The following is a 22720-nucleotide window of genomic DNA, read 5'->3' on the forward strand; positions in this document are numbered from 1 at the left end:
GATTTAATTTTTAATAATAATAATGACTGCATTTTACGTGGACCTGTGGATCACTTCAAGTTTATATACATAGTTAATAGTGCATTATTGTGAAAATTGTAATTTTACTATTCATTGTTAAACTGCATATTAAATGTGTTGCAACATCGAAATAATTGTGGTAAGTTTCCATTTGTTCCTATTTATTTTGTCGTCTATGCAAATCAAATGTACTGCATATCATATGCATCGCAACTTTTGTATGTCCATGAAAACTTATTTCTGATTCCTGTTCATCAATTCAAAGGTTTTTCACTTTGTTACATATTTAACTTAATAATATGCAACATTTTTATCCGTGGATAGTACACACAAATAAAATGCACGTAGGCATAAAATTTGGAATAAACTGATTCGAACTGGAAATCTTTCATAATGGAGTCATTTCCTTTTGATTGTCTTATATCACACAGTAAAGTCAAGATTTGTCAACTCGCATAACTCTGTAAAATTAATTTAGTTTATGCACATTAATGAATAATCAAACACCAAAAATAACAATGCAACATATAATATCATTCGTGTGCACGTATTTTTCATTAAAATAGCCGGTAAGCTATTCTTTTCTTTCTGAACTTATTGCGACTCGTGTATATATAAATCTTGCGATACGTGACCGCAACCGAGAATAGCCCAATCTAATGCATATTTGTACATATATATATACATTTAAGGACGTATGTAACTGTGAAAGTTTAATTTTTGGATGCTTCGCTATATGCTTAAAATGTTAATAGAGGAACAAAGACAGAAGCAAAAATCCGGTCATTGTATTCATGAAGTGACTTATGGTTAATTAATACGATAGGTTCGGCTCCTTGTGTATAACATAAACAATATATTTGATCATTAAACAATAGGTAATGAAGAATTAGCGATCGATATGTTTAGAGAACTTTGGTCGTAAAACGTCATTATGAACCTGCACGTCGGCAGTTTTCACATTTCCTGATTAAATTTTAGTGAATTAAAACCAGTATTGAATTATTATTGTTAAAGTGTTTCCAGTTTCCCATTACATAAACAATGATTCATTTATAGATTCTCAATTTCAACATTCATTCATAAATGACGGCATGATTTCGGCGACTTTCTTTTATTTGGAGAATTTAATTCGGGTTAAGGGATCAAAATTCAAAATATTTATGACCATGATTGATGAACTGACTACAATGAGTTCTTACCAAGATAGAATTGCAGACTAAAATTGATCCGTTCTGTGTCTGTCATGCTTTAAAGTTCAACTTTCGTCAATGCAGCTTAACCCAACACTACCCAAATCCATATTCATTTTCGTGATGCATATATAAAACTTACCTTGCTTAATATACATATGTCCATCCACCTTAAACGCTGGTCTGTCTGTCTATCCAAAACTGCCCTCTCAAACTGCAGGATGCCATTAACATTGTAAGCATTGTTATTTATCATCGAAAAGGCCAAGAACTTGTAAATTTTCAGACTAAAATCTCACGAGAACCTCAATCTCCGTTCATTTAGAGTTTAGCAGGTTCTATCCATGCACACCGTTTTAGTAACAGTAGACTTACTTACACAGACAACAATACCATACACATTATATTATTAATAGTAGGCATAAAATTCTAAATGGCTTCTCTTTTCGCCGCTTATCGACATCTTGTCAATGCGATATGAAAACAATTAGTTCAAACTTTAGTAATTCCCAGCTCATTAACAATTTTTTCAACTCAGATTCGGCACTTTGTACTTGGAACTTGAAATGAGACGAGGAGTCGATCGTGGACTGAATGGATAATAAAGCTGCAGTATTTACCAACAATTTGGGTGTCTCATTTCATTTAAAGTTCAATTGTCCTGCATCCAGTAAATAGTGCAAGAGTGGAGTGATTGTAGTGCAGTGCAGTGCATTTCTATCGCCTCATTCTTCTTCGATTTCATGAAGCCAGGAGAAAATACGTACTTCTTGGTGAGAGTTGTAATTAAAACCAGTGATTGTTGAATATTTGGACCGGATATAAGTCATAAATCGGTAGGAAAATTTAACTATTGTGACGAAAACAGTCTTAGAAATTAGCTGTATCATCATTATCATACATACAAAAGTTTGAACATCAGTTAGTGAGATACATGTATGTATGTATTTATTAGCAAAGTGACTCATGCCTCGTGTGTGTGTATACGGATATACATAGATAACAACACCCAGACTGTTAAACTGTACATCTAAATACTTAATCACCGGGACTCCCAACGCCTCAATCTCAACCATTTTTCTTAATTAGTCATGAAACGATATTCATGAAATGGTTTGATGCCGAACAGTATATTTTCCATTGGTTAAAGTCGGTTTAACTTTGTGAGAAGATAACGGAAGAGGCACGCAAAGCAGAAGGCGAATATTATGTAAACGTAAAAATTGTTAACTCTGGTGCTCATTGAATCTCAATACGTGATTAATCGAACTTTGTATGTATGCCGGTAATGAATGAGGTTTAACTCCTTACATTCGTCTGGATTAAGTGCTGCTGCTGCTGCATATCCTTTGCATTCTGATGACATCGATCTCGTATTTTGTGATTTGGAGTAAAATCTGAAATGGAAATGAGCTAACAACCAAATCAAATCAGGTATTTTCTATGATAAAACCTGGTAATATCTTGATTTAATTCTTTTGATATGATTCTCACACCTGGATCTCTTCCATTCAAAGGAAACATATCCTGTTCATAATTGAATTTGAGCATAATAAATTCATTTTTGTGCATTATGTGAACAAATTTAAATAAGAAAGCAACATGGGAAATCCAAGCGTGCCATCATGATGGCACGCTGATGCATCAGCGTGCCATATCGAACGTCAATTATTTCCATATTTATGTATTTATCCTTTATGTGATTTCCGATGCTAATAATTTCTTTTGTGAGGGCTGATTGATTCCGATCTTTGTAAAGCATCATAAACAAAATTAACATAGCTTGATAATCTGTTTATCTCTAATTTATAGATTCCCTAACGCAAGATTTATTGATCAACGGATTATCGGAAATTCAGCATCTCATCCTCAAATGGCTCCCCTGAGCTCAAATAGTGCCGGATATGACGAAGTATTAGAAATTCAGCATCATTTAGTCCACCTAAATTCGGACCACCATCATAAAACGCTTGTCGAAAGTATCAATTCTTTACTCCATGTTGGTGCTAGTGCAAACGGTAAGCAAACATTTTCTATTTAGATGAAAATTAAAGTTACGCTTTCCAGAACAAACGAAACCACAATTGAAATTGGTGTTTTGTTAACTAGCGAAAAATAACAAAAACGTAATCATTGGTTTCAAAGTAATTATGACCTTCGGGCAAAAAACATCGATAATTACACCGAATTTAAAAAAGTGCGTTCATTGTGGTCTTAAAAATATCTGTAATCAATGGAACTGTCGAAAGTCTAAAGTCTACAATTATTTCAGACTGGTTCACTTTATGTATGGTCATTTTCAGTCAATGCTCTTTCTCACGTGCATTGTATCGCCCTATAATCATCCAATCCACATACTATATGCATACTTTTTAAGTATATCATCGTGTTTTATGTCGTCACTTCCTCCCTTATCTAAATATATATGCTGCCTAAAAGACTAATGAGCTTTTATTCAGAAATCTATTTTTATGGTATGTATGTATGTATGTATGTTAAACATATAAAGAAAACTTGGTTAATGACAAATGGTCCAGAACATATTAGGGTTAATTATTTCGTGGTTGGCGACGTTCTACTTTCGCAGAAGTTTTTCAAAATCCGCATTAAATGATTACCAACATTAAAGAAATATTTAAATTAACAGCCTGATCTTATTTGAAAGTCACCTTGGGCGGTCACAAAAATATGTGGTAATTTCCTGGAATGAACAACCCGAGGGATTTTCCACTTCTGGTACAAAGATAAGAATAAATGCATACCTACCAAGATTCCTAACTTTATTGCTTGCAAGAAGCATGGACTTTAGTCCATGCAGAAAATATTTCTTCAACCATGACCACAACCATCACCTGATGATGCTGTTGTTGGAGATTTCTTGATCTGATTTTATTCTTTGCAATTACGCGAGAAAAAACAATTTACACTTCCATGAAATGAGCGAATGAGTCATGTCTGGCTTTAAGAGGTTTACAAAAGTGAGCGTCATTATCATTTTATTTGTTCTTATTATGCAAAACAATAATAATAATAAGTAATTGCACCATCATGGTTGATGATGTTCACATTAAAGTAGCCACAAATAATAATTGGTCCTGTGTCATATGTGCATGCTTTTACAGCATGTTTACGTCATGTTTACTTCGCGAAACTTTAAAAACATTGAAGTTCAAGAAAATATGATAAACATTTGCTATTGTTTTTACAATCTGTGGTTTTCCATTTCTATGATAATTCTCATGCACAAAGAATTGCAGAAACTTCAGGCGCATTCCCATGCATGCAAACTTGGATTTGCTAAGGAGGGGAGGTTGTGTACTATCAACTCCCGGATCTCGATGCCCTTTGGATATGTTGTAGTGTCCCATGAATGTACAAGAACCCTGAAGCGGTTTGATGCCATGGCCACATTTGCGCCTGCCACACCCACTCAAAGGTGCCCAAAAACCGCTTTCACTCCAGCTTTCACTCACTTAAATTTACCCCAAAAATCCAATTTTACTCGGATTTTCAAATTTCTTTCACCATTATGCTCCCAGACAGTTGCTTTCTTATTTCCAACACCAAACTCAACTTGTTTGATGTTTATTTCGCGGGCATAATTAGCTTTGTTGATTGCTACAACAATGCTCATTCAGAATTTTAAATTTTAAAAATACTAAAAAATTTGAAAAGTCGAGTTTGATGTTGGAAATAAGAAAGCAACTATCTGGGAGCATAATGGTGAAAGAAATTTGAAAATCCGAGTAAAATTGGATTTTTGGGGTAAATTTAAGTGAGTGAAAGCTGGAGTGAAAGCGGTTTTTGGGCACCTTTGAGTGGGTGTGGCAGGCGCAAATGTGGCCATGGCATCAAACCACTTCAGGGTTCTTGTACATTCATGAGACACTACAACATATCCAAAGGGCATCGAGATCCGGGAGTTGATAGTACACAACCTCCCCTCCTAAGTCTTACTTAAACTACATATGTTCAGGTGTACATTTGATCATTGATACAAGTTCATTGTTGGATTTCTTACATAATATTATTTCCAAGTCTCGCCGAGGTAGAAAACTTGTTGCTATAAATTGTATAGCGCAAAATTGTGTGTAATATCTTTGATAACTTCAACTTGCAAGCATTTTATTAGCCAAGCTAAGCAACAAAGTAAAAGTTGCGTGTGGATTACCTACGGATAAAATTGATTGCATAGCTAAATACCTACACCTGCAAAATCATCTCGGTGTACTCTAAAGTTGGTAATTATACCGTCTACCAAGCCAAATCATCTTTTGCCTGGATGATCAGATCAGCAGTTCGTAATTGCGTGTTCCATTTTGCCATACTTATTCCGGCTACTGCTAGTTTATTCCGTGATCATAAGTCAGTCTTGTATGTAGGGATAACTCATTGCTCAAGAAACACAGGTGTGGGTGGGTAAATAATAGCATGATCAACCCTTCTTTGGTAATTAACACTTATCGACAAAAAAATATTTTCACAGAATGAATCCCCCCGAATGACAATGTTCTTTTTCCAACTTTTTCATACTTTATTAAGTGAGAAACTTGAGAAACCTTGAGCAAATAAGTTGGTTAATTCCAGAGGAGGTGTAATTGTTGGATTTAGCCATAAATCTCCATATTTAATATGATATTTAGTTTCATGTATGTATTTTGGAAAATGAGTAATTTTACATGGAAAAAGTGAGACTCCGAGCGGGCGTCTCAAATTGGTAAAAAAGGAGCGTTTTTTGTGTGAATGCGCAGTTGAGTTGACGAAGGACAAAGAACTGGTCGTGTCATTCACAGTTTAGAGAGAATTAATATATTTAGTTTGAAATTATTCTCTAATTAATTGCTTTTGTGTAAATAAATTGGTGTGTAAAGAAGAGTAAAGCCAAAGAGTATCTCTTTCTCAGTTTATTTTGCATTCAAGCATAGTTTTTTGACCAACGGGTCTTGTTTTTAAGACCAGACACTTAAGCTCTACGGTTCTCAATCAGAGTTACGCTTGGGACGGGTAGTCGCAAGGACCGAGCTCAAACATTTTGGAGGTCCCACCGAGACATCGTGGAGCAGTAGTGGAGTCAACCCGTTGGCGTTGGATATCACCAAAGAATTGCCTCGTTGAGGACCCCACCCTGAGTGTTCGGGGGTCGAGCAGGTGATATTAATTTTGATTATATTTGGGAATAAACAACCGGAGAAGTCCAGTTGCGGCCAATTGTGGATTCGATCCAGCCCAGGACAAGGACTTGAATATTTGTTTATCTTGCCTCTTTGAGGGCTCCATTCCGTGCATACGGGAGCTATCGAGGTCGACATGGAGAGAGCTAAGAAGTCGAGGACGCCGATGCGGGCTGCAGTTACGAAACTTTGCATCGAAATCGAGAAAGAAGTGACCAAGGAAGACAGCGCCGACGACGACCTGCTTCAGGCTTACGTCAATCGACTGGACGATTTAAAACAGAAGATAGCGGCCATCGATCAAGAGATTTCTGGTTTACTTTTGGATGCAGATGCAACTGAGGCGGAGATACAGACGGAACAAGATTCAAAAGAAGAGTACACTTTGAAAATGGAAGTGGCAAAAGTGAAAGCGCTCCGTTATATAAACTCCGACCTACTGTCATCCAGTTCGGGCAGCGAAATTAAAAAGAAAACGTATAAGCTGCCGAAGACGGAAATTAAGAAGTTCGATGGTGAAATTACAGAATGGCTAGGCTGGTGGGCGCAGTTTGAGAAAATTCACGACGACGACGAGCTTCACGACAGCGATAAATTTCAGTACCTGGTCCAAGCAATGGTCCCAGGTTCAAGGGCAGAAGCTTTAGTGCGTGTTTACCATCCGTCAACAGCAAATTATCCCAAACTCATAAGTGCTCTGAAAGAACGATTTGGGAAAGAAACTGTTTTGAAACGAGTGTACATTCGAGAGTTGATAAAGATGATTATCAACAGTTCACGGGAGAAAGTGAAGATTTCCTGGATTTTTGACAAATTGGAAGCTCAGATAAAAGCTTTGGAATCCCTAGGAATCACACCCGATTATATGAATGTTACATTGTTCCCCATGGTTGAGTCAATATTACCAGAGGAAACATTGATGGCGTGGCAGCGGAGTGCAAACTTTGGCAAGGATGGAAAATCAGAAAACCCTCCCAGAACGGAATTCGATTATTTGATGGCCTTTCTCAAACAAGAAGTGGAGAATGAAGGTCAGCGTTTATTGGCGCAAGCGGGATTCGACGTTGGAGGGAAGAATGCCAAAGGGAAGAAAGAAAAGCAAACTTGGAAAAATAAATTTGCTGAAGAAGACGTCCCCACATCAGCAACTTTGTACGTTAACCAGGGGGGAGCAAAGGCGAAATCGGCCGAGTGCATTTTCTGTTCGAAAACAAACCATGCCAGCCACGATTGTTTCAAAGCGGCGAAGATGACCATGGAGGAGAAGAAGCATAAAATAGTTGATGGTCATTGTTGCTATGTTTGCTTGAAAAAAAGCCATCAGTCTAAGAAATGCAAGTCATCAGTGAAGTGTGTAGTGTGCAATCAGAGACATTACGCAATTATGTGCCAAGAAGGTCAGAAGAACCGGACGACTGAGTCGCATCAAGACGGCGTGGAAGAGATTGTGCAAGGAGTTCACACCATGTCCGTGACCCCAGCAATGACTAGTTGTAATTCGAGCACAAAGAAGAATAAAGTTATTCTTTTGAAGACTCTCCGTGTCAAAGTTCATGGTGCAAACGGAGAGCAGCAACAAGTGCGTGTGGTCTTCGATACCGGTAGCCAGAGAAGCTATGTCAAGACGTCACTTGTTAAGAAATTGAACTGTCCAGTCCTTGAAAAGCTGACCCTGCAAAATAGTCTGTTCGGAGGATATAAAACAGAAAGCAAAGTCCGATTCAGTTATAAAGTAAAAGCGCAGGGAATTCAGTGCAAAGAGAGAAAGGATTTGGAATTAATTAATGAAGATGTCATTTGTTCATCGTGTCCAGCCATTCCTTATGGAAACTTCAGAGGAACTGGCACGAAAACGGATCTACTTGACGGACACTGATGGAGGCTCGGAAGAAATAGAAATCCTCATTGGTGCAGATCAGTACGAGAAACTAATGACAGGTCAGAGATACAAGTTAAGATGTGGACTCGTCGCGGCGGAGTCAGTTTTTGGATGGACTTTGTGTGGTGAATTGAACCAGGGTCAGTCGACTTTTGCTGCAACAGTCATATCAACGATGACGTGCGAAGAAAGATCTCTTCCACAATTATGGAATTTAGAAACAATAGGAATAAAGCATACGCAGAGCAGATTTCCCAGGAGGAACGTGATATCGAAGTAAAGAAAGCCTTTCAACAACAAATAACCAGAGATGAGGAGGGCCGATACGTCGTTCGCTTACCGTGGGTCACTGAAGAATTGTCCTTGCCGTCAAATAGGATCGTGGCAGAGAAGAGACTCGTAAATGCAACAAAGAAATTGGATAGTCAAAACGAGTTCAAAAGCTACGATACAATTTTTAACGAGTGGGAAAAGGAAGGAATTATAGGAGTTGTCGGAAAAGAAAATGACAACGATGGACATTTCCTGCCCCACCGCCCAGTTTTCAAACCGGATAGCCTCACCACACCCGTGAGACCAGTCTTCGACGCCTCGTGCAGAGTTGGGAAGAGTCCGTCCCTGAATCATTGTTTGGAAAAGGGTCCCAATCTGCTGGAATTGATTCCCTCCATTTTAATCCGATTTCGTGAAAGAAGAGTTGGAGTACTCTCAGATATTCGGAAGGCTTTCCAAATGGTGGGAGTGGCTGATGAAGACCAGAAGTTTCAAAAGTTTCTTTGGTGGGAGGACAAGAATATGAAGACCATGAAAACTTATTTACATAAGAGGGTAGTTTTCGGGTTAAATTGCAGTCCGTTCATTTTGGCTGCTGTTTTGGATCATCATCTCGAATTAAAATCAAAAGGGGAGAAGATGATTTGTGATTTATTGAAGAAGTCGCTCTACGTGGACAATTGCGTCATGTCGGTGAACTCGTCAGAGGAATACTTCATGTTCAAGAACAAATCGACAGCAATTCTGGCGGATGCAAAAATGGATTTACGACAATGCGAGTCCAATGTGGAAGTCGTCTCTGAAAGTATGAGAACAAAAGTACTCGGACTCAACTGGGACAAAGAAGAGGACACATTATATTGCCAGTTGCCAACAGAATTATCAGTCGAAGTGGTGACAAAGAGAAGTGTTCTTTCTTTGATTTCCCAGATATTTGACCCCATCGGTTTCACCTGTCCAGCAGTGCTCCAGCCCAAGTTAATGTTACAGGATTCATGGGTGGAGGAATTGGGATGGGATGAAAAGTGGGATTCACCAAGTTCCGAAAAATATCAAAAATGGATTTCGGAAGTTAAGGAACTTGGCAAAATTCACATCCCCAGGCTAGCATTTGGAGGAGGACTGGGGGGAAGTTTTCAGATCCATTGTTTTTGTGACGCCAGTAAAAGCGTCTACGCCGCGGTAGTCTTTGCGAGAGTGGAGATCAAAGGAAGAGTATCAGTCCATCTCGTCGTGGCGAAATCAAGATTGGCACCATTGGATAAGAAGAAATCGAGAAAGGTGACCATTCCGAGGCTAGAGTTACTTGGCTGTCTGATTGGATCTCGTCTTACCAAGACCGTTATGGATTCTCTGACCCTGGAAGTGAACCAGATCTTTCTGTGGAGTGACTCGACCACGGCGCTGGCGTGGATTCGTAGAGCAGAAGATTGGGGCACGTTCGTAGGAAACAGATCAAGAGAAATCAATTGTCTCACAAAATCGAATCAGTGGAGACATGTGCCAGGCCACATCAACCCAGCAGATCTCCCATCCAGAGGGTGTTCGCCAGCAGAACTATTAAATTCAAGATGGTGGGAGGGACCGAGGTGGTTGTATGAGAGTTGCGAGGCCTGGCCAAATTGTGAAGATGAGGAGGTGGACGAACCGGAAGTTGCGGAAGAAAAGAGGAAGACAGAAATCGTCATGACCGCAGCAGTAGTCCACCAAGAACCTCGATTTTCAAATTATATGAAAAATGTGCGTGTTGCTGCTTGGATGAGAAGATTTATTGACAACACGATCAAGAAAAAAGAACATCGACTCATCAGTTCGTGTTTGAGTTTCAAGGAGATTAAGGCAGGAGAAAGGGATCTTATTTACGCCATCCAACAAAGTCATTATGGTGCCCATCCTGAAGTTAAGAATTTACATGTTGAGCTGAAGGAGGACCGACTTTGGCACGTCAGAACAAGGCTGACCTACCGAGATGACACCGAGCTATTCAGAAGTCCCATCCTGATTCCAAAAGAAGATCCGATTACGAAACAACTGATTGAGTATGTTCATCATGCCCACTGTCACGCCGGTGCTCAATTTGTTTTAGGCAAATTACGAGAGAAGTACTGGATTGTACAAGGTCGAAGGGCAGTGAGCTCATTGATCCACAAGTGTGTCACGTGTCGGCGTCACTCTATGAAAGCGATGCCGTGTGAACCAGCTCCGTTACCAGTGAGTAGAATCGAGACAAGCTACGCGTTCCAGACGACGGGGGTCGATTTGGCAGGACCTATAATTCTGAAAGGAGGAAAGAAGGCCTGGATCGTCCTCTACACTTGTGCGGTGTACCGGGGCGTCTATCTGGACGTGATAGAGTCACTCAGTTCGGATGAGTTTCTCGATTCTTTGGAGAAATTTGCTTGTGTGATGGGTTGTCCCAATCTAATCATCAGCGACAATGGGACGAACTTTGTCGGAGCTAATAACTTGATGAAGAAGTTGGATTGGACTCGTTTAGAGAAGAATCTGAATTTGAAGAGGATTAGGTGGACATTCAATCCAGCCACTGCAGCGTGGTGGGGTGGATGGTGGGAGCGTCTTGTGAGGACCGTCAAGGATTTATTGAGGAAGATGATCGGATCGGCCAAGCTCACCATGAAAGAATTGGAGAAATGCCTTACGTCAGTTTCCTACACAATTAATAACCGGCCGTTGACGACTCTTACGGAAGACTGTGAGGATTTAATTCCGCTCACACCTGCTATGTTCATGAAGGATCTACCTATTTCCGGCTTACCAGAAAGAGACGAGATTACAAGTAAGGATCTCATTCATGCTTACCACAAGATTGTCAACTTAAAGAAGACATTGAGGGACCGGTTTCGAAAGGAGTATCTTGGCCAGCTTGTGCAAATGAAGAATAACAAGAATTCTCCCAAACCGGAAGTTGGCGACGTCGTTCTTGTGGGATACGACAATAAGAAGCGGTTCGAGTGGCCACTCGGGAAGATTTTGGAATTGTGTCCAGGGAAAGATGGAAAAGTTCGAGTAGTGAAGGTGAAGACGGCTACAGGAATTTTGACTCGTCCCCTTCAGCGACTTTATCCCCTGGAAATTCATAGTCTCAAGTCCGTCATCGTTCCGGCAAACGTGATCGAGCTGGCGAAAGCAGCACATTCAAGTCATGATCAATTAGAAGAAAGTGCTGAGACCTGCAACATTAAAACCCGTTCTGGCACAGTGGTCAAGAAGCCATGCAAATACGGGAAGTGGAATTATTAGTTGTTAGGTTGTATATAAATTCTTTTAATTATTTGTATTATTAAAAGAGGTGGGAGAAATGTTGGATTTAGCCATAAATCTCCATATTTAATATGATATTTAGTTTCATGTATGTATTTTGGAAAATGAGTAATTTTACATGGAAAAAGTGAGACTCCGAGCGGGCGTCTCAAATTGGTAAAAAAGGAGCGTTTTTTGTGTGAATGCGCAGTTGAGTTGACGAAGGACAAAGAACTGGTCGTGTCATTCACAGTTTAGAGAGAATTAATATATTTAGTTTGAAATTATTCTCTAATTAATTGCTTTTGTGTAAATAAATTGGTGTGTAAAGAAGAGTAAAGCCAAAGAGTATCTCTTTCTCAGTTTATTTTGCATTCAAGCATAGTTTTTTGACCAACGGGTCTTGTTTTTAAGACCAGACACTTAAGCTCTACGGTTCTCAATCAGAGTTACGCTTGGGACGGGTAGTCGCAAGGACCGAGCTCAAACAGTAATTGTAGTGTAATATAATGCTCTATTTTTTGCTACACAGGTTAAGGTTCGATGCTTCTCCATTCATACGAGTGCATGCAGTGGTTTTGCATGTACTGATTAAATCACCTACATACATACATAAGGTGCCTATTGTTCGGCAGCATTATACCGGTGTAAGACCTCTAATAAGACAATGGATGAGAAAACCAGTTCGTTCCCGACTTGCGACACGTACGCAAAATACACGGCACGACATTTTTCACGGATGGCGCAAAATTAAGTGGACTAATGAATTAATTTCTTCATAAGAACGGGCATGCGTGTGTTTTAAAGGATTGTTCAAGAAATTTTCGAGATGATTTGCAAATCCATGACATTTCGTGCCTTATTGTTCCTTCATGTCTCTTTACGAGTGTAATAAACATCGTTAGTACAATTCTTAATTAAATGGCAAACGGTCATCTAAAGGAAAGTAGTAAATTCAACGTCTCGCTTACCTTACCAATTAACGCTAGCTTGCCAAAAAGCATACTGCGCAATTTACGTAATTAAGCTATTTAAATGGATGCATACATACGTGAATAATGCGATGGTCCGAGTGGGTACGTGAACAAAATGAGCATTACTACATGAGATAATGCAGAGGTGGTTTAAAATTTGGAGAGCATCATTAAATTGTTGAGTCTATTAGAAGATCGCTTTTTCTCTAATCTGTAAAATGTTTGGATGAGTAATTAATACGCAAATTTTGACAATTTGCGAAATGCTAGCGAGGTTGTCTTGAACATTTTTATGTTATTTATTCAATGTCAATGTCGAGTGGTACGTAGTAATTGAAGTGTGTGTATGTATTCAGGAGGTGAAATGGTGCATGTCTTGAGTGGATTGTTTCGAGAAGTAAACAATATTTTTGTACAAACAAATATATTGCACAATTTGTTGGAGAAAAAAACATAATATTTTATGTAATATAATTGAAGTAGTTTATGATGACGTTGATATCAAGATGACAATGCAGTATTTTTTTATATTGTTAACCAGGAAATTGTACAGGCACTCTTCACATATAAGTTAAAAACAACACAGTTAATATTATCCGGACCACGTAAGAGCAGGACGGAGAGCAGACAAATGTGCAGTAGAAACCGCTAACTGCCCGTAAGAAATACATGGGAAGCCGATGGCGGTGGTGCACCACTGGCCTCCCAGGTATTTCTTACGGGCGGTAAGCGGTTTCTACTGCACATTTGTCTGCTCTCCGTCCTGCTCTTACGTGGTCCGGCTAATAACAAAATCAAAATATTTCATTAATGACGTTACAGTACTTCAATTAATATATTCGTAACTGCATATATTCAGAATTATGGGACTGATTATATCAATCACTAATTTATCAATAATAAATAAATATCTGGAAAAAAGCCACTGTCCCAGATATTACTTCGAAAATTCGTATTTAATGTTGATTTTCCAAATTCGTTGACCCGAAATTTCTTACAGAAATCATAATATAATGGTACCTAAAATACGTCATTAGATAAATCACAATAATATTATAACCTACACTAACCTAACCCCAAGACCTGGATTATATGGGGAATCTGACAAATGAATAGTTGTGGAGACAGATTTGGGTTATTTCTCTGTACGTTAACAATGGGAAATAGAAGTAGATTGACAATTAGTGTAATTACTTACAATGCTTAATAATTGTTCGAAATGTGGTTTATCAAATTCAAATCACGTCTAAAATTGAGGTATATAAAAGCTCTAAGGATTCGAATAGCAAGTAAATTCTCTGCAAAGTCCAAGTTTTCCAAGTTTTTAAATAGCTGCTCTATCATGTGGCGTAAGGTGGCGTATTTTTTGTCTGTTATCGGGGTTTGTGTGTTTGCTCAGGAAATTTCCACTGATGTAAACCTTATCAAATTCGTGTACTACGACGCATCTGCACCCAGCACTGGGGTAGAAATCGTCTTCAATGACGTACAATCATTGACAGCATCAGGGCTCAAGGCTGGCGTCCCCACCACACTGGTCATTGATGGCTTCCTTTCCAATGGAGAGACTCCTATGCCAAAAACTACTAAAAATGGTCCGTTTAGCAAAATTGTATTTTGCAAGGCATATTTTTTTGAAATTATTGGTTTGGTCCACAGCATTGATTCAAAATCGTCCCCAAGAAAATGTGATTATCGTAGATTGGGGAGCCCTGTCGGGTTCCGGGACTCCAATTCCGAATCAAGAAGCTCTTTTGCAGACTTATGTAAAAGTTCTGCCAAACATTGGTCCCGTTGGGAGACGAGTTGCACAGTTTCTCCATTTTCTGAAAGTAAACAAAGCAATTTCTTCCAGCCAGGTGCATATCGTTGGGCATAGTCTTGGGTCACACATTTCCGGAGCTGCTGGATCATGGGCGCAGCGTGACTTTAATGACACGATTGCCAGAATAACTGGTTTGGATCCGGCAGGTATGATAAAAAGTCAAAGTTTAGTAGACTTTGGAACTAATTGTAAAAATCCACGTAAGGTCCATTCTTTTCTGGTGGAAACGATAATGACAAACGACTCCACAAAGAAGATGCCACATTCGTAGATATTTATCACACGAATAGAAACATGCTTGGCGACAAGGATCACAAAACTGGCGATGTGAATGTTTATGTGAACGGGGGTGATAATCAGCCTGGTTGTGAGGAAAAGGAAGATAAAGGTATACACAATTATAAATCAGTGGTTAAAAAGGTCATGCGCATTAGTCAATGCACATACATATTACATGAATATGATACCTCCCAGCCGTGTGCAGTCACTCTTACTCGTGGCGATTGTATGACCTCGCATACACAAGGGAAATAGAAGCTTGTCCTTGTACTGGTTTTGCATGTCAGTGCAAATCCAATTGTCAGACGACTTGCAGTAACCCGATTCGAATTGGGGACCAAATGCCCACCAGGTACATGAAACAATTAACGTTTTGACTTTGAATACCAATACTGAGGATAAGTTATGTATGCGCATATTATTACTTTCTAGTGCACGGGGTGCTTACCATCTTTTGGTATCGGACACTTTTGAAAAGTGATCAAACATTTTATAAAAGCAAAAAAAAACACAAAAGATAAATTCAAATAAAGACAAGTTGTCAAATTGGTAATTTATTCGTTCCACTAGGAAATATCATTTTAGACATTTATTTCTCATTGTATGCATATAACCCGAGTTTTACACAATATTGTTTAAGATTACGCTTATTTTTTCGTAAGGAAATGAGACCGAAATATTTTCCGTCATTTCCTGCAAATCGCAAGTGTTCAAAATAAATGAATCTCCCCTTTCACCTTTTGACAGACAACACTCGTGACTCGAGATAGAAAACTGTTCTTCTTCACGAATATAATGAGCAATGTACTTGCTAATTTTAAATTTATGGTTCTCTTGCGTGTAACTTCTAGTTAAAAGTGGAACTGATCACTTTTAGTTGGTAATTTAAATTTTGGTTTCCTTCCACAATATTCGCTCCATATATTCACCAACCACAAAGGGATGCAAAACATGTTGACCACAACAACAGCGTCTGAGGATGAGTGACGTATTTTATGACATTGTTTTCAAATTATCTTTTTTCTTTGCCAACCTGAGAGGCTTATCTTCATATTGTTGGTCTGCATCGCAAATCTTGTACGTGCAAATCTCATCTCGTTTTGCATCTCATTTCTATTGAAATCCTCAAAAGGTTTCATTTGCGACTTGCCACACATCTGAATTTCAGTTCTACTTATTAGTTTCAGGCTTTGACTTGAGTTCAATAATGCCAGATTACAACAACTGCATGTGTATGCGGGATGTGGTAAGCACGTATTGATAGGGAGCAAACTTGTTCGAATTTCTCATTAATAAATTATATCATTAGCTAGCATCATACTTACATATATGGCTCGGTTTGGTGGTGTTAGTGCCAAAGTTAATTTTCCGTCCGGTTATAAATACCTGTGCCTCTGCTGAGGAAAGAAATCATTACATTTCAAACTCTCATGCTGTACTTTAAACTCTCATTTGGTAGCCGACTTGGAGAATCTCAAGGTGTGAATCATTTAATCCACGGTGTTAACACATTTATACGAATTAGTCCCGTGTGGGATACATAATTGGTGTATCCTCTTCTGTGAAATACTAAATATTATGTATCTTTATAAACTGCGAGTTACATACACATCTTTTGTGCCTGTCGGAAACAGAGGTCAATTAATATAGTACAAAGGTTGAATCTCGTAACAAATCGTACCTGGACAAAAAAAGTACCTTCTCAAAACTTGAGCCATCTTAACAACTGTGTGATGCGTAATAATAACACAAAGTCTGAGGTTCAGGTGCAGTGAATTTTTTACAGCAGCGTGAGGTGTCTGGGATGTGTTAACTGGAAGTGATAATTTAAGAGTCATTTAACTGTCAAAAAAATTGAATTTGCCAGGTGAGTTTGCAACATTTTGCTCGTGGATTTACATACATTCATACAATTCGTATGTACTTGGAACCGACCATGCCCACGGTGATCATGAACTTGCCAAATGCTCAACTTATGTATTTTTTGCATGGTGCGAATGACGCGAGTTTAATGGAGAGTTGAACTAATGACGAACTCTTATTCGTTGTAACATTATGTAATATCTGTAGTAATTCTGATTACTGGTTAAGCTTTTTTCTCACAACGGTCAGGCTGGCCCCTCGTGAGATCGATGTACGTACATCGTATATACATAGTTAGTCACAAGTTCCGACAAGTATTTTCTCGAAGGAGTCTGTGAGGTAAACATGTTTCATTTTGCATGTAAATTTGCACCGTTTTCCTTTGCGAAATTGGTGTGTAATTAAGTTTAACAAGAGTCTACTGGCCACAAACACGCACGCACGAATCAATTTTTCTCCGATTTTTTGGTTAGTTGTTCATTGAAGTTGAAAGAATTAAAATGTGAATTTTAAGACGCTCTAAATTTACATTTGGATTTTACATTTTTTTCAGGATCCCATCATCCAGGAAGCGGTGCAGGTTATTCAAATTGTAAGTGTTACAAAAAAATATGCTTGTTACCGTTGTGCGGTTGTAATTTTGTCAAAAATTTTTGACAATATAAACTAGGCTGGATTTTTACGCAGTAGATTACCCTCATTCAATGCAATTCATGTGATTCATTTCACTGAACTAGCATGCGACACTCGAATTATACATTTGTAGTAAATTTTTGAAAACAACACTTAATTCCATTTTATATATTCTAATTTAACCGAATTCGTACTTTGTGATGCGCGAATTATCATGCAAAATTTTGAAGTTGCACAGATTTGCAAAAATCGCGAAATATATTCAACTTTGTTCTTGAAGAATGACAGGATAAAGGACTTGGCGAACAGATTTTTGATTGTGCAAAATGTTTACCATGATTTTTCTGAGGTTTAATAGATTTTGATCGACGTTCCGTCAGTCGATTTCAATTGTTTGCTCGTCACCTAACATATTTTTACGGAAGGCAATTTTTACCCATATTATAAAATGAGATCAGGTACTACATCACACATTTAAATCTTAACGCAACATTTTTATTGCATTACATTTCATGCAGTTACGCAGAGACGGAGTTTGTTGCCTCCATTTCTTAGATAATTTTCAAGATTTTATTTTTCGACCAATTGAAAACACATTATTGACTCTTTGAACATTTCCGTTGACGTCATTAAATCATTGGTTTTCAGAGGTTTACCTTCATCTTCTCGAGTTAGAGAGTGAGTGCTATTCAAACGATAAACCTTGACCCAACTCTTTTCTGGAACTGTTGATCTAAAAGACTTGCCGTTTTCTTGACCCTTTTTCCCATTGTACAACAAATTACAGGAATACAAAGGGTAAGAAAGAAACCTTTTCGTGGTGACGCACAGATATTGCATTTTGTATGGAACCTTCACCTTATTTACATACATAAATCAATGCTATATGTGCATTTCAATTGTCCTTCTATTCTCCGAATCCCACTATCAGTCTCTGCAGGGCAAGAATGTAGGTCACGTTTACGAGCCTGACCATAGGCATACACATGCATCTAAAACAACCTTGCATTATTGTTTTATTACCTTGAATTAAATAATTAACAATGATTACAAAATTCCTATTTATTTATTCTATCGAAAAAAAACTATTTTAAAATTATTTATCAAATAATTTTTATAACGAATACTTTTCTGGTTTACAGCCGACGACGAAGTTTCAGAAGACCTTCTTATCGTCCTCTTTACCTGTATTCCCCTAATTGCTGCAATTGTTGTGATATTTTTTATTGCGGCTGCAATAAGGTGAGACAAAGATAAATTTTTTGATAAAATTTCAGTCATAATTTTATTTTATTTTTTTTTTCCACAGAAAAATGAGACGTTCCGAAAGTTTGCAAGAAGTGCAGAGAAGAAACGAGTTTAAAATGTCCAGCAAGGCGAACAAGGGGCTACACACATCCTTCTCAAATCCTCTCCAGTCTTTTTCACTCTCAAAAAAGACCAAGTCCAAGAAAAATGCGGATCCTCCTTCGCCCATGTCTCTCCATGAAATTCGCGTAGTCCAAGTGCCCAGCAGAGGTCAGAACCGCGCCAGCCTAGGGACACAGTTATCACTGGAAAGCACATCGTCAACAAGCAGTTCGAATACTCCCAAATCTCTGAACAGCCCGAATTCCCTATATTTTTCGCAAGTTCCTCCCTGGTACTTGTACTCCACGCCGTACTACAGGTCACAATACCACTTGAATAAGCTACACAGACAGTTATCCAATCACGAGGTGGGTGGATCTCTTCAGTCCTTGGGAGGATCGATGCAATCACTAAATCAATACAATAATTATGTAAACCAATCCTTGACCGGAGCAGCAGTTTCATGTGCTCAGCAAGCCAACAGTACAACAACCATGGGGACGATGGCGTCGTCCGAGTCCGAACCAGATATGGATTCTTTCGACAAGAAGAAAAAATCGAGTAAAAAACTCAAGAAAGTTTTCCAAATGATGAACATTCCTAAAAGAATACGGCAGCATCAAGCCGAAAAGAATAGATTTAACATTTACACGATACCAAATGAAACGAGAGAACAGTTAAAACAGATTTATGTGTACTAATTTTCAACCATACGGCTTTTAATTCTCTTTGCAGATTAGATTTTAGTCGTCATCTCGTAGCAGGTTAATACTTGATGCATATAACAAGTGCCAATTAATGAATAGGCTGCGAAATGAATGTATTGCAAATATAATATAATATAACAAGAAAGTATAGATTACTTTTTAATAATTACGGAACCAAACCCTGTGTCAATTGTCATTGCAGGAATATTTTAATTAAGTACTTGTGACAATTATCGTCACATTAAAAATGTTACGACTGTTATCTTAAGATGATAATATGTAATGGGGTGCATTCTTATATATTCTTACATATATGCTAAAAATGTGTATCGTACAACAATACAGTTACCAAACCAATACCTTCAAAATATATATGTACGTACGTATTATATTGTATAGCTGTGAAATAAAACCATCCCCGCACAAACTACATTCTGCCACAAATACATGGATGTTTTACTTTACTTCATATTTGGATTAACATGTCACAACAATTAATACATAGCAGAGGAGGTGTTAAAATTATGTATATCATTGTTTCGCAAGTATTAATTGTTGTGCAAGTTTTTCACAGGAATTTTAAACAAAAACTTTCATTTTTCTTTGGGTGGTGATAATGCTTTAAATCTATATAGAGAGTGGCTTAATTGATAGACGAGCAAGATTTCCTCGTGGACAGGGGCCGTTTCGCAAATCTGTTTCCGGCAGGATTACGGTCACAGGAGAATCCAGCCCCACCGGTGGATCCCAAATCCAGAGATTCGATGGAAATGTTGTGAGCAGCGTGGCGACAACAGCTCGATTGTTGAGGAGAGTGGAGGTGCTGTGGGGTGTGGCAGGATGACTTGCTTTGTACAGGAATTTCTAGTCCCAACTGGCTCACCACGGTTTGTAAATTCTCTCGACTTGTCTAAATTGGATAAAACTTGGGATAATAATGATTTTTAATTTTTAATCTACTATTTTTTGAACTTACATTGCCCAAAGTCGCATCCAAATCTCTCGCAGAAAGTCTCGCGTCTCCATTGCTGATGGGGTTGGTGTGGATCGCTTCATGCTCCAGAATGTTAGGCAAGGGTTCATTGAAATCAATCATTGGAGGTCCTGCAACAATAATTAATTATGAAATTAAAGTAATCAGATCCACGTTAAATTACTTACCAGCGATGAGACTGTCGTTCGAAGAAGTTGACTCTTCGGACTCGCTTGAAGCCACTCTTCTCAAACCATTAGCACGTCGTCCCCTACGGTCTCGATAGACGAGAAAGGAAGCGTCTTCACTCATTTCGACCATGTTTTCACTTTCCTCTTCGAGAGAAGTTTTGTGCGACTCTTGCCACCTCAGACACCTCACGCACGCCTTGTCTTGGTCAGTTTCTGGGGGTTCTGGTACTTTAGAATTACTCTTCTTTAATTTGGACCCTTGAGATAATCGCTCATTAGTATTTCCCAACTTGTCATTTGAATTATTAATGACACCTACAAAAGAAGGAAAACTTAAGATATAGTAGAGTAATAATAAAATTTTATGGAATTGTTTCATGGGGGATATATTTTTCCAGAGGTAAAAATTTTGTCGTTAGGTGCATCGTTAAGGGAACTGGTTAACTTTGTTCAAATTTTATGCAGATTTGAACCTGATTTATACGATGTGATAACATGATTACTTTATATATTTCTGACTAAAATAATAATGTGTAGCATTGTAATTTCATTTCAACCCCTACATTTGTAATTTTGTACATGAAATGTGCAACAGGCATGATTTTATAAGATTTCATGCTCACCATTACTCGTCCAGATATTAGAAATTGATTTGACGACACGTTGACCAATTTGCAGCAAGTATTGCAATTTATTGCTTTTATTCTGTGGACACTGAATTGTTACGTTGTCATAATCGGTACCAGTGGCATCACCACGGCCGCATGGATCACTGCGCATTGGACAATTTTCTCCAGAAATTGAGAAAGTTCTCGCCTGGTTCCTCATTCGTTGAATATTTTCATTTTCATCCATTTGAATCACAGTCTCTGCTTGAGTGTCCCCTTCCGCCCTGCAAACGGACTCCCAATACTCCCAGTTAAAATCGTGGAGCTGACTTGGGTGATAATTTTCCTTAAAATAGCTCTCCGACAGTCTCCATCGGGCAGAATTGATGAAAAAGGGATAGCTTCGCTTCGGCTTTCGTTTAGCTTGATCATTACGGAACTTGAACATGGTCAAAAAGTCGTAAAAGACAACAAATCCTCGTTTAATGACACCTTTTTATTGCACTCTGGAGGATGTGAATTGTGTCACAATTGCATTAAAGTGTAAAAATGGAATTTCCTGTTTCAGTCATTAAGAACCCATAACTACCAGTAAGAATTGTACCGGATTCGTGAAAATACATAAATATAAATGCAGTTTGCATTTTATAGTCCATATTTAAAAGCTTCGTGTAGTTTAGAACTTTATAAAACGAGTAAGAGTTTTGCCCAATGTCATTGATTGATGACAAGAGAGTCATTTTATTTAATTCGCCTTCTTATTATACTGCACGAGAACAGGTTGCATACATGGTAGTAAAAACCCAACTAGTCAAGTAGGAATTTACCTGAGACCAAGAAATGAATGAGTGGTCTGGTGATTGCCTTCTCAGGTATTCGTCTGCGTATGTACTTTTCGGCCGGGTTTATGTATGATGCATTTCTGGCATGAATGAAAGAAATGAAAGACAAAATGGTTGAGATTTGTAAGTATTTCCTTCGCAGCGATGTAACGGATGTCAAAAAGCACTTCTTCAATCCTTGGTTTGTTCATGGCTACAAGTTCCCCATTTTATAATAGAATTTACTCCCTGAGACGTCATTTACTTACATTTACGCAGTAGTCTTTAATAATAGAATAAAAAGTGCATAGAATTTTTACCCCTCAAAAGACGAAGGGTTTCTTTCATTACTTAAAGTTAATGAAATTTCCCTGATTGATTTTCCTCCTCTCTCATAAAAACTTGAGACAAATGATTGTTCGAATTCCTTCGTCTGTATAGAAATCAAAGCGGCGTGGTGTATGTAATACATTTCGTGATTTGTAGTGGCACGACATGAAATGAAACAACTTTACGATACAACATGAGTTCGGAAGAACGGTTGTTGAAGCAGCCGACGGAGATGGAGGATGGAGTTTTATGTATCAACTCTTGAAAGCACACACAAAAGGGTTATGACATGCTGCTTATAAGTATCCGTAAAATTTGGCCTGCCTCTTTTTAAGAGGGTTTATATAGGAATATATAAAGGAAAAAGG

General features: G+C 38.3%; 3 protein-coding genes and 1 long non-coding RNA gene across 7 annotated transcripts; 2 read left to right on the plus strand and 2 right to left on the minus strand.

Annotated features, from left to right (window-relative positions):
- Nucleotides 1–9: 9 nt before the first annotated feature.
- Nucleotides 10–19861, plus strand: LOC110854366. 4 transcript variants are annotated; one of them, XM_022102795.2, is made up of 5 exons: nt 10–160; nt 3027–3232; nt 17293–17331; nt 18515–18614; nt 18682–19861. In XM_022102795.2, exons 2-5 carry the CDS (start codon nt 3088–3090, stop codon nt 19421–19423), a joined length of 1026 nt encoding a protein of 341 aa, XP_021958487.1. In that variant the 5' UTR covers nt 10–160; nt 3027–3087; the 3' UTR covers nt 19424–19861. The 4 variants fall into 4 exon arrangements, 3 of the variants coding, with proteins under 3 accessions (XP_021958487.1, XP_035710958.1, XP_021958486.1); XM_035855065.1 differs by lacking the exon at nt 10–160 and adding an exon at nt 1538–2050; XM_022102794.2 differs by lacking the exon at nt 10–160 and adding an exon at nt 1539–2648.
- Nucleotides 13977–15433, plus strand: LOC110854368 (lipase member H). The gene is made up of 5 exons (XM_022102796.2): nt 13977–14367; nt 14432–14743; nt 14803–14985; nt 15072–15228; nt 15309–15433. The coding sequence occupies exons 1-5, from the start codon at nt 13992–13994 to the stop codon at nt 15355–15357; spliced, it is 1077 nt and encodes a 358-aa protein (XP_021958488.2). The 5' UTR covers nt 13977–13991; the 3' UTR covers nt 15358–15433.
- Nucleotides 15692–16027, minus strand: LOC118436616. The gene is made up of 2 exons (XR_004835593.1): nt 15910–16027; nt 15692–15849 (listed from the first exon to the last, which is right to left on the minus strand). It is a non-coding gene; the product is annotated as an uncharacterized LOC118436616 (long non-coding RNA).
- LOC110854055 lies at nt 19730–22687 on the minus strand. Its single transcript, XM_022102449.2, has 4 exons — nt 21217–22687; nt 20591–20908; nt 20406–20533; nt 19730–20339 (listed from the first exon to the last, which is right to left on the minus strand). The coding sequence occupies exons 1-4, from the start codon at nt 21647–21649 to the stop codon at nt 20073–20075; spliced, it is 1146 nt and encodes a 381-aa protein (XP_021958141.1). The 5' UTR covers nt 21650–22687; the 3' UTR covers nt 19730–20072.
- Between the last annotated feature and the right edge of the window lie 33 nt (nt 22688–22720).

The sequence above is a fragment of the Folsomia candida genome, unplaced genomic scaffold (genome assembly GCF_002217175.1).
Source record: "Folsomia candida strain VU population unplaced genomic scaffold, ASM221717v1 Fcan01_Sc009, whole genome shotgun sequence".
NCBI lineage: Eukaryota > Metazoa > Arthropoda > Collembola > Entomobryomorpha > Isotomidae > Folsomia > Folsomia candida.

What these genes read in the sequence shown, in the direction of transcription:
- LOC110854366 (XM_022102795.2), top strand. Translation starts at nt 3,088, where the DNA reads ATGGCTCCCCTGAGCTCAAATAGTGCCGGATATGACGAAGTATTAGAA. An exon ending in CGGTGCAGGTTATTCAAATT is followed by an intron (nt 17,332 to 18,514) that starts GTAAGTGTTACA and finishes TCTGGTTTACAG; the next exon opens with CCGACGACGAAGTTTCAGAA. An exon ending in TTTATTGCGGCTGCAATAAG is followed by an intron (nt 18,615 to 18,681) that starts GTGAGACAAAGA and finishes TTTTTTCCACAG; the next exon opens with AAAAATGAGACGTTCCGAAA.
- LOC110854055 (XM_022102449.2), bottom strand. Translation starts at nt 21,649, where the DNA reads ATGTTCAAGTTCCGTAATGATCAAGCTAAACGAAAGCCGAAGCGAAGC. An exon ending in TAATATCTGGACGAGTAATG is followed by an intron (nt 20,909 to 21,216) that starts GTGAGCATGAAA and finishes CTTCTTTTGTAG; the next exon opens with GTGTCATTAATAATTCAAAT. An exon ending in TGGATGCGACTTTGGGCAAT is followed by an intron (nt 20,340 to 20,405) that starts GTAAGTTCAAAA and finishes TATCCAATTTAG; the next exon opens with ACAAGTCGAGAGAATTTACA.
- LOC110854368 (XM_022102796.2), top strand. Translation starts at nt 13,992, where the DNA reads ATGTGGTTTATCAAATTCAAATCACGTCTAAAATTGAGGTATATAAAA. An exon ending in GCCAAAAACTACTAAAAATG is followed by an intron (nt 14,368 to 14,431) that starts GTCCGTTTAGCA and finishes TTTGGTCCACAG; the next exon opens with CATTGATTCAAAATCGTCCC. An exon ending in AACTGGTTTGGATCCGGCAG is followed by an intron (nt 14,744 to 14,802) that starts GTATGATAAAAA and finishes AATCCACGTAAG; the next exon opens with GTCCATTCTTTTCTGGTGGA.